At 34.4% G+C, this 11,643-nt stretch overlaps 1 protein-coding gene across 1 annotated transcript; it reads right to left on the bottom strand.

The window, feature by feature from the left end:
• Nucleotides 1–5,617: 5,617 nt before the first annotated feature.
• Nucleotides 5,618–10,613, bottom strand: LOC132284472 (uncharacterized). The gene is made up of 6 exons (XM_059786583.1): nucleotides 10,436–10,613; nucleotides 10,196–10,232; nucleotides 9,678–9,952; nucleotides 7,504–7,540; nucleotides 6,981–7,264; nucleotides 5,618–6,521 (listed from the first exon to the last, which is right to left on the bottom strand). Exons 1-6 carry the CDS (start codon nucleotides 10,550–10,552, stop codon nucleotides 5,898–5,900), a joined length of 1,374 nt encoding a protein of 457 aa, XP_059642566.1. The 5' UTR covers nucleotides 10,553–10,613; the 3' UTR covers nucleotides 5,618–5,897.
• Between the last annotated feature and the right edge of the window lie 1,030 nt (nucleotides 10,614–11,643).

The following is an 11,643-nucleotide window of genomic DNA, read 5'->3' as shown; positions in this document are numbered from 1 at the left end:
TATCTAACAATTTTTTGGAGAATATAATTCTCCTTTATTTTCATAATTACAAGTCTATTCGTAATAAATATATATATATATATAAGTAAATAAAAAGGCTATCTGCGATAATAACGTACAAGTAAATGAAAGTGTTTAGTTAAGACTCTATCATCGTATAACACCTATCTTACAAATATTATATTATATATATATATATATATATATATATATATATATATATATATTGAACATTTAGAAATGAGCATTGCAATACTGTGAGGACTACTATTACTAGCCTGATTTCATATCCAATCTCCTTTGGATATTTATAGCCCAATTTTCCATTTTTACATTTATAACCCAATTTTACATTTTTGCATTTAGCTTATAATATTCTAAATTATAAATATTTTGTAAATTACATTTTGCTAAAAAATTCTAACTTGGATTTTTCAAAGACATACGTAGTATTTGAAGATTTTATTTATTTATTTTTTGGTTAGGAATCAACCGTTTAATAAAGAGTATTTTTGAGCTGTTGATTTAAGAGAATGAAATTGTGTTTGGCTAATGCACACATATATTATTGTATGGGTAATAGAGTAGAATTAGTAATAAAATTGTTTTAAGCAATATTGTTACCAAAAAAAATTAACAGTGCTTTAAGTATTAAAAGGGATATATATAATGCATCACCAAACACCTAACATGTTTTTACTGACAGCACTTTTATGACGGCTCTACTAATAAAAGCACTTTTACCATTACAACAGCAACGACAAACGGACACTTAGTATGTTGTGTGATCAACGCAACTAACAAAAAGAATGCAAGCGAAGTTCTATAGAACATATATTAGGCCAGTCGTACTCTATGGGACAGAATGTTTGGCAGCTAGGAAACAACATATGAAAAAAGCAAGCATGGTAGAAATGCAAATGTTGAAATGGATGTGTAATAACACTAAAAATGATAAAATTAGGAATGATCACATTCATGAGATGGTTGGAGTAGCACTAATTGTAGAGAAAATGAGAGAAAATCGGTTAAGACACTTTGAACATGTGCAACGAAGACGTTTAATTGTGCCATTTAAAAAGAGTGATTGAGTGTAATATAAGGGAATAGGAAAGTCAAAATTCATGTTGGTAGAGTGTGGTTTGACCACCAAGGTCATCGCCTTAGATAGAGCTGAATGGAAAAATACGATTCATGAAGTCATCCCAAAGTAGTTGGGAAAAAGATTATCACTGTTTCTTTTAGAATAGAAGTGTTAGTATAGATTGTCAGTTAAAAATAAGATATAAGTAGATTATTTACAAACAAAGTATTTCAACACTTTTAAGAGTACAAAACGAGAAGAATGGGAATACTAGAAATATTTGCATTTTTTACCTCTCCCAAAATGAAGACTTTCAAAAGCAAGACAAAAGGAGGCCCAAAATGAGGTTTCTTTATGGTTTGGGGACCACACATCAAATATTTTCATATTATTGAATAAATAACCCACTTCCTAGTTTTTTTAAAATGTTGGGAGGCCACAGACCCGCTTAGTCCCCATGTAGTTATGCCCTTGGTTGTCTTGCTAAGACGAGTCACCCATCCAATGCCATCTAGTTCCCCACCCCCTCCCTCTTTATCCTAGCAAGCAACTTAAATGATTGGTAGAATGGTGTGCAAAATGAAAATTGATAGCGAACGTTAAGATAACGCGATTTCTCCATAAATTGTTGATAGAGTTAAAAATTAATAACACCAAAAGCTGTACAAGTTTCATGGTTTAGGAAGGTAAAGGGGTAATGATTATGAAAAGTTGTCTTCTCTATTATTTAATAGGGAATAAGTATAACGACATCATATGGTATGCTGTTAAAATATATGCATGCCATATACTATTGGCGCAGTGTTGGCAATATGATAGAGATGTTGTGACAACCGTGATTTCACGATATATAGATAAGTTTTTCTTTTAAAATTTAAAATTCACTTAATATAACCAAATTGGTTGTTACATACGACACATTTAATGTGTGTGTTAATATATATTGCTTAGCTTAACCACCCTATCCGCCATCGAAGCAACCTCATTTCTTGCAAACAAACCACATGAGCCCCCCATTTTCTCACTGCCAACTTCACCACCTTCCTCTCGTCAGGGTCATTTACACCACGAACATTCCAAGAAATGAGTCGTAGCTTCATGAGGAAACAATGTCAATCACCCCTCCGTTACCCCCCTCCCCCATTCCTTATAGGGACGCGTAGTTTTTTGTATTAGGGACGCGTTGCCCTTTTGAACGCTCTTCTAATCAACTTTTATTTATCAAAAAAAAAAAACCATAAGAGAGAATATTTCTCACCTCCATTTCCCCTTTCCAAGAGGGGGAGGTCCTCTTCCTTTGACCCCCCACCTAGACTTCTTCATCATCTCCCCTTCTCTCCCCTCCACCATCGGATGAAGAACTGACAATGCTTGATTACAGTTACCGTTAAAGGAGACACCCAATAGCTCACTAGCAACACCAATATGTTCATTAACCCACTCCTTGCCTACGTCAACACAGTCCTGCCTAGCATCATCACTCTCCATACCTTCCGGTCTCACAAGGGGATCAACCACCCCCAAGTTTGGATGTCCTTCCTTGGCCCACAAAATCATGTCAAGCGCCCCACTCTGCTCATCCCTCAACACCTCTCCTACACCATCATCCATCTTCTCCTCCTCACCAACACAGGACATCTAGTCAACAACACTGTCCGCCCCACCATCCTTTCCTTTCCATCAAACTAAGTGTCCGGAGCAACGGTATGATCAACGGACAGAGTCCTGTGTTTTTTCAGTTCCTGAACCAACAGAGCAACTGACTCGTCAGTCGTCGCTAAGGGTAATGTGAAAATCCTTTCAAACGCAAACTGTCGTCTTGTCGGAAACAGCAATCAAAGAATCCATCTGTGGCCTCAGCATCATATCTCCATCCGGCCTACAGAGACCCAATCCTTCATCCCTACCCATATGAGGCTCGGAAAGCCAACCCATATCGTACTATTATTTGTTAAAGTATAAAAATCATACTATTATTTGTTAAAGTACTCAATCATCATCGATTCATCATTGCCTTATATTTGACTATTTAAATCATCTCATATGATTTCATTCCATGTTATCTTCAGTTGCCCTCTTTAGCTCCTGCCTTCTACACCATAATAATTTAACTTTGATTAAATGAAACTAATTGGAATATGATCAAAGGAAGATAGATTCTACCTATCTTCTATGTTAGAACTCTTCCTAACAAACAAATTTTCTGCTACCATAACTAGAGGAACTATGACACATTTCATACCCATGTACGTGTCGGAAAAAATGTGCTTGGTGGCGGTGCTGCAAGTTTCCCAAGAACTAAGAACTAAAGAAATAAAAAATGCAATATCAGTTAATTGCTGGATTCTTTTATTCCTCTCATTTTTTTATTTCTTTAATTCTCAGTTCTTCTTGGGAAACTTGCAGCACAGGCGCATTTTTCCCCCAATATCTATTAATTTTATTTAAAGAAACAAAATAACATATTCAAGGTCTTCTATGCAAAATCATATATGCAAGAGACTTTAAGCGATCAGTCTATAATACCTGTCTCAACTCATATGCATTCTCAAAAGAAAATTCAATTACTTTCAAATAATTTTAGTCAAACAATTATTGAAAAATAAATAAATAAATAAAAAATAAAAAGTGGGTTGTCTACCACTCTCCCTAATTTTAGTCGTTATGGTATTAAAGCCAACCCAAAATAATCTATAACATTGAAGCAATACATGTGTGTATATATATGTGTATGTTTGCGAGTGCATGAGATATGTAATTACGTTACCGGAATCGGAGTTGGAGAGTCTCTGAATTCGAACGCATCCACAAGAAGAATCCAAAAGGAGGGTTCGATTACTCTGATACTTCCATGATGTAAATTGGGTCTTTTCAAATCGAATAGTGGAGGGAAGTAGGGTTTCGAAGATTTTGCTATTGCCTGGAAAGTGGACCGTCTCTTCAACTTTTGAAATGGTAGAAACTGTTGGGTTTAAAATAAAAAATTAAATTGAAAATAAATAATAAATATATTTAAATAAATTGTAGAAACAGAGATAATAATTAATAGTTTGACGTTCAACAAAATTAAATTCATTATAACTTCACTTTTTAATTAATATAGTATAATAGTAATGATTAAGGTTGAAAAGGTAAAATCATGATACCTTATTAATGGCATTCAAGAGATATATATCTAACAAAAATGTAAATTTGAAATATAAAATTAATACAAATAATTGTTCTATAACTCATGAGAGGTGAGTGAAAGATACCAAAATAAAATTCTCATTTTAAATATATACGATATACTTATAGTTTACCAACACTAATAAGTAAAATAAAAATAAACAACATGTGTTGAAAAATAGGAACAAAACATATATGATAGTGTTTGTTTTAAATTAATATTATTTTAGATACCTTTCGAAATAAAGACAATTACAACTTTAGACAAAAAAGAATAATATAATTTTTTGGACAATGACGGAAAGAAGGTACCTGAACACTAAGGTTGATCACGGATTGGATCGGTTTAGTTTGGGAATAAAATTCAAACCAATTCGGTCTCCACAGATTGGTGAAATTTGAAACCGAACCGATCCGTGGAGACCTTCAAATCGATTCGTGAAATAACGAATCAGATCGGTTTAGTTTACACGGATTGGGCTTTCAAACAGCCCAATATGATTACACTTTATGGCTCATTAAAATATTAAATTAATAATTAAAAACCTGTAACGGACTTTTTAACATATATATGTCAAGGACGCCTTGCTTCTGAACCAAGAGCAAACTCTTTATGATTGGGCCATGTAGTGGTAGAACCTGTTGTTGGCCGGGGTCGGTTGCATATGTCCCTTAAAGGGGCGGACCTTTATTATTTAACTCAAATGGCAGCCCACAAACTTAAATTACCTAATAACAAAATAGAGTTGTAAATTATCCAAAAGTAAAAATAATATTACAATACCAAATATAAATTATCCAAATAGAACAAAACAAAATATATAATTAAGGTGACGGATCGGTTCGGTTAACGGATCGTATCGATTTTTTCAGGACCCAATCCATTAATCGAACCGTAAATAGCGGATTGCTATTTTTCTAAACCATCACCGAACCATAAGATATGAAAACCCAACTGAACCACAAGGATCGAATTGATTCGGACCAGATTGACGAAATATTTGTTCACCCTTGTTGAACACTAAACTAGTTTAGAGTGTTTGGCACTCTACTAATTAAGTCATTCCGTAATGCTTATTGATGTAGGTCATTCTATTGGTTTAGTTAAAAGCACATTTTAATTTCAATATATCTACAAAACACATAATTCTATGTCATCCATATGATAAATACTCTCAAATTCACTGTCTTGCACTGCATGTTTTACTTGGATTAATTCCTAAGCGATCCTCAAGTTTAACCTCTTGAGGATCCTGTGCTTTCATTGTAGATCCATTTCCAGTTCCGAGGCGGAGAAGTTGGTTTCAAGCTCTGCAGAAACAAAACTTTCATTAACATAAAGAAATGAAACACAAGAGACCTTGTTTTATTTATTTATTCCAAAACAAAATAAGAGCTCAATACAGAGTTAAAGAGATACAGAGCTGATTATGCAATTCCAATGATCTTAGTGTATCAGCAGGGTAACAATTCTTCCTGTTCACATTGCCTAGGAGCTCCACCAATTTAGAAAGATCATACAAAGCCATGAATTGATAGGCCAAATGTACAACAGACAATAAATTAACAGGCTATTACTTTCTCAATTAGGACCCATATACCAAACATTCAAGCTGATGTTCCTACAATCCTACAGATGATACTTTCACATTCGACGAACCCATTGCTCAAGTCGGAGCTGCTTTAAAGGAGGGCCAAGATGTGGCTTATTTTTCTGGGGACACCGCCATTTTCCAGCGATTTCCAGCGCATCAGAACGTTGAATATTGGTCGTTTCTGATAATACTTTTCTTGCTATGATAGCATCCTTGTCACTAGCCGGTGAAACTGAACTCCTGTTTCTCGAGGACACAGATTGAACAACAAATGGCCTTTTCAAAGAGTTCTCATCATTTCCTTTACTACTGCTCTTTTTTGTAGAAATGAAACCACTTCCAGCAAAGTCATGTCCATCATTTTCTTTGTTATTGCTTCCACTAGTTGGTTTTCTCATTGAATCTCCATTTACCGCAACCAAATCCAATTTACTTCCAGGAGGTTGAATCCCAACATTTTCGGTTTGAAATTTACCTTCCAAGAGTTTTGCTGTGAAGTCCCTCCCATAAAGCGACTTTCTTGGAGATTTTGCACTTGAATTTTCAACAGCTTTGGCTGCATCAATATAAGGATTTTGTGCTGTTTCTTCTTCCAAGATGTCTTCAGAAATCCTTCTCAAAGGCAAGTCATTCAGGACACCAGAGTTTTTGCACCCATCAACCCCATGGTTGCCCTAAAGTTCCAAAAAACAAACATTAGCTTAGGAAGAAAATATATAACAGCTGCATCTTTAAAGCTGAAAAACATTTCTAGTTAATTAAGATTTAATTACCCACCCTCCCCACCCCAACGCTGAGAGACGTCAAGGTTGTGAATGTATCATTGGATTAAAATTTGTAGTCCAGATCAACATAACCAATAGGTATGAAAAATTTTACTCAGTTACACTACGTAAAACTCAGTCAAATCCCATAAGAAATAAACTATATGGAAGGTTCTTGATAATCCAATTAAATTTCATGACATAGGCCTTCACAGGAGATTAAGACCCGGTGCTCTGCCGCTAGGTTACAATCTTCAAATGTATAACAGAACTTCCATTAGTGAAGAACAGTACTACGAATTACATTTTAATAATAATTATGAAATGCAGAAAGAACAAAAGGGGAGAAGAATAGATAAAGAAGAGCACCTTCCGTACATAGCGGTGATCATTCTTTCTTCCTTCAAATGAGTTGTTACATTTAACAAACCCATTAAAATCCATCTTCTCAGCAGCAAGCAATTCATCCCTTTTCCCAGCTCTGGTAGATTCTTTCAAATTCTCTTCTTTTCTTTTGCTGCTCTTTCCAGCATTAAATCCCTCTGTGTCACATTCACTTTCTTCAAGATAAGAAAGTCCAAAATCATCGCTTGTATCCAATACCGGAGATTCATACACATAGCTTGAGAACCAATTTTTAAGGTTGGGAGGCTCTGATAAACCAATAAATAAAGAGAGAAGTTAGCACTTCCTAGACAGTTTGATTGGTGCTCGGTTTGGTCGCTGAAAAGTAAGGAAGGTAAAGAAACTTGGACTAACAGCAGCCACTCCAATGTCCAAAACCAACCACTCATAAGGTTCCAACTTTCATTTCTTTTCCTATGGTTTTGCAGGGACCAAACTGAGCATTTGTTGGAATTTGAAAAAAAAAATGGGGAAAAGTTTTACAAACCAGAGGAAAGCGAGAGAGAATCTGAAGAATCCAAAACCTGCAACAGGAAAAAGAAATAGTAATAAAAAAAATTTAAATTTGAGTGACATCTAAAAATTTTAAGTTTAACTGTTTAGTTAAAGAGAAGTAGTTGAAAAGGAAATATATTACTTATTAATCTTAGTACTTTGAACTCAATCTAGTAAAAGATATTGAGTTCTTTTGTTTTCCAAAATTTTCTAAGCAGTGAGATAGAAAATAAAATCTGTAGCAGACACCTGTGTTAAGGAAAACAAAAAGAAAACTCGAGAAAAGATATTGAAGAAAGAAAAGTCACAACTTTGAGGTCGAGACGTGAACATTTTGTAATTGATTCGTTAGACCACCACAAGTCTGCATACTGATGATAAGATCATTTAACTAGTGAAACCTTCTAATAATATATTGCCAAGAGGACTTATAAATAGTAAGCTCAAGTTCATTGGAGCTTGAGGTCATGTAATCTGCAAACAGCATAAATGCTTCGACCTAACAAAAGTTACTTGGTAGACATTACCTTCACTTAAGGATTGAGGCACACCATACAAGTTCCCCCTGAAGTAGATAAAAGGAATGACTGGATGGCATGGATGAAAAATTTTTTTATAGGTAAATCAAAATTTTTTTGATTTGCCTCTATTTATAAATAATAATAATAATAATAAGGAAAAGAAAAGGTTTCAGTAAATTTAATAAAAAAATCACTTGAAGCAGCTAAACGGCCATTTCAGACAGCATCAATTAGTGATCTATATTTCTGGAACATTAAGTCAAATTCAAGTTAGAGGTGATGTACTGACTTCCGAATCACTAAATAAACTCGTAATCTGGGAGGCTTAATATACTATGAAGTCATCAATAATCACAACCTCTTATGTCTACGTCGATGATATGTCATATATTTCATATGTTTTTTAAACATTTATTGTCATTTTCATTTAAAAAGACAAATAATATATAGTGAAAAAACAAGAATCCAACTGAGTAGGTGATTTTCAAACTTTTTTTACTATCCACTAATAACATTACTAGCAGATAGTGGCATGCATAGTGTATGAACTCCACTTCTTTTGTGATGAGTTTGATCCAAAATTGCCTTCAAAGTTCAAGCTCAACTTTCCTCTCAATTTTGGTAAATTTCATCCTTAACCATCTTTTAAATTTTCTTTCACCAAGTGTATACAACGTAGGGGTAAACTAATTATCAAAAAAACTTTAACTGTTACAGAATGAACAAAACAATTTTCTCATGTACAACTACTTATTGCACATGAAGACTGAAGAGATAAGCAGGCTGAACAAAATAAATGCAAACTTGCACAAGTAGGACACAGATTTTTACTCAAGACCTCCTATAACCAAGGCTCGAATACCATTTAAGACAACCAATAAAATAAAATTGTTCATTGACATCGAATCCACTTTTTATTTAGGACATCATCAACCAATAAAGAAATTTTTCATCCACCAAAAAAAAGTACTGAAAACTACCATAAGCTGTGAACCTTGCACTTGCATCTCAACCTTTGTACTCCAAACAGAATGGAAGAAGCAAGTTAAGGAGTGGTAATATATATATTTTTCTCTTTATTGTTCAATATAAATAAGAATAAGGAAATACTGTATCAAACTATGTTCAATGTATAATCTATGTCGTCATTGTCTATTCCTGTAACTGAAGGTGGTCCTAGATTCTCCATCTTATATGCAAAGCAGGAAATAGATTTAAAAAATAGTTGACTTAATGATCAACAAGGAACATAAACCCTAAAATTGAACTTGTTTCCTTTTTCTCTTTAGCAATGGAAGTTTGATATCAAATTCCAACTCTACAATAATTAAAGAAAATTCCCAATATGTGTATCATCAGTGTTAAGGCCTTATATACAAGGGATGATTATTTCATTATCACTTCACGGCTGACCGTATGCCCGAGTGCATATATCCCACCAATTTATGTACCACAGTTTCATCTAAGATTAATCTAATTACAATCCAACCAAAGTCATCAAGTATTGAATAAAATCATAATTACACCCAAAAAAAATTAATAATAATATATTAAAAATTTGAAGGATATTAGTGTGAAGTAGATGATGTTTTTTAATTTAAAACATAATAAAACAAAACGGCAAAGAGAAGTTAAAAAATTGTACCTTCCTTGCACACTCGCTATCTTCAACAAAGTCAATCCCTTTAACAAACCCATTTGAAGCTACCTTTTCATCAACAACTACTTCATCGCTTTTTCCTACTATTCTGAGCACCCTTAAATTCTCTTCTTTTTCTTTGTTGCCCACTTCAATATCAAACCCCTCTTTCTCGCCATTACTTCCCTTAAAACCATCACAACCTTCAAAATCATCACCTCTATTCGATTCCGGAGACTCATACACATAGCTCGAGAACCAATTTCTGATGTCAGGAGGTTCTTGTTCAAAAATGAAAGAGAAAAAAAAATAAGTAAAGAAAACACAAACAGAAGTCAGTAATTTTCCCCAACCATATGACATTCTCATTGGTGCCCCATTCATTTGCCGAGAAATTGAGGAGAACGAAATGAAAAGAACAAAACCCTAAGGTTTTCCTATCATTTCTTGTGTTTTCTGGACAAGCGAACAGGGCACGAGTTTAACTGGAATGTAAAGATCTTTCCGAGAGAATTAATACAAACCAGAAGGAAGCCAGAGCGAGTCAGAAGAACCCAAAACCTAAAACCAATAAATTTTGTGAGGAGTGAGAAAATTTTGAAGCTTTCATGCTCTATTTGGTTGCTGAGAAAAAGAAAAGAGAACTTGAGTAAGTTTCTCATTGCTTTTCCTTAATCGATCTTCTGGGCAACCAAACAGAAAATACAATATCATCTTCTGCAGAAAAACAAACTGAACACCGTAAAAGGGAATAGACGGGTTACCTGAGAATCCAAGCTATTAAGGAGAGAGAAATTGGAGGCTTGGAGATCTGGATGTCTAGCCATTCTTTCTCCCTTTCTCTCTCTCAGCACTTGTTTTCTATCTCTATACGCGCGCATTTTGATTATTTTCCATATCTCCCGGGGTTTAATTGGCGCCAAATTCTCTTTAAAAAATAGTAAATTTTTATATTTTGTAACTACTACCCAGGGGCAGAGCCAAAGGGGAGAGGGGGCTTGACGACGGCCGTTTCAATACGCAAAACTGAATGTAGTGAATATATGGTTCAAGAAAAGCCTTTTATGTCAAATTTAAATTTATAAAAACCACTACCAGCACTACCACTAACGTAGCAAGAGTGAGTAGGGATCGTCCCAAAGGATTATACGTGTTGGAATTTCAACTTCAACTCTAGCGTATCAAATGATTGCAAAAGAGAATTGGGTTGGTTGATTACTTCTAGAAAAGAATTAATTAAAATGCATTAAGATAAAGAATAAGTAAGAAGGAAAGGTCTTGGGGTGTAGAGATCACCACCAAACCATACTATTCCAAACCATAATCAAGTGACTAATGAGGGAAATGAATGTGTTGCAACAATGTTGTGTGTGTAAAAGACATTCAATTGGTAAGGGTGACCCAACAAGTGCAAATTGTCTCAATCAACATGTGTGAGGCCACAATACATCTATTGGTAGAGGAATATATTGTCTAGACATCATGTGAAGAGAACAAATATCAAATCAAGTCATTGAACCTTTCATTAAGCTCATAGTCCAAGCAATCCATAAGGATGACTTAGTTAAACATGCATTATCTAAACATCATGTGAGAGGCCACAATTTATCTATTGGGAGAGGAATAAATTGTCTAAACACATGTGAAAGATACAACATATCATAACTAGTCATTAATCATTCATTAAGCTCACAATCCACATACAACACAATATTAGAGGAATATGCCATTTGGACTCACAAGCATGGAACATCAAACATCAAGAGTAGATTGTCCTCTCATCCAACATTATACTACCACTACACTAAATCTACACTACTAGCATGAAAATAAAGCTATCTAGACTAGGGGAGAGGCACAAACCATCAAGAATAGGCATAAACCATCAAATGAACCAAAATAGCATTCATTAAGCATATCATCTTGATAATCTCTAGATCTATAGCATCAATACACATAGACATGCATCAAA

Source organism: Cornus florida, unplaced genomic scaffold (assembly GCF_030987335.1).
Source record: "Cornus florida cultivar Cherokee Brave unplaced genomic scaffold, ASM3098733v1 CherokeeBrave_3.0.0_Hap2_Chr11, whole genome shotgun sequence".
NCBI classification, from domain to species: domain Eukaryota; kingdom Viridiplantae; phylum Streptophyta; class Magnoliopsida; order Cornales; family Cornaceae; genus Cornus; species Cornus florida.
The sequence above is the reverse complement of the archived record's forward strand: the minus strand, read 5'-3'. Positions and strand labels throughout refer to the sequence as shown.

What these genes read in the sequence shown, in the direction of transcription:
- LOC132284472 (XM_059786583.1), bottom strand. Translation starts at nt 10,552, where the DNA reads ATGCGCGCGTATAGAGATAGAAAACAAGTGCTGAGAGAGAGAAAGGGA. An exon ending in ATAGCGAGTGTGCAAGGAAG is followed by an intron (nt 7,541 to 9,677) that starts GTACAATTTTTT and finishes TTCCTGTTGCAG; the next exon opens with GTTTTGGATTCTTCAGATTC. An exon ending in ATCACCGCTATGTACGGAAG is followed by an intron (nt 6,522 to 6,980) that starts GTGCTCTTCTTT and finishes TTGGAACTTTAG; the next exon opens with GGCAACCATGGGGTTGATGG.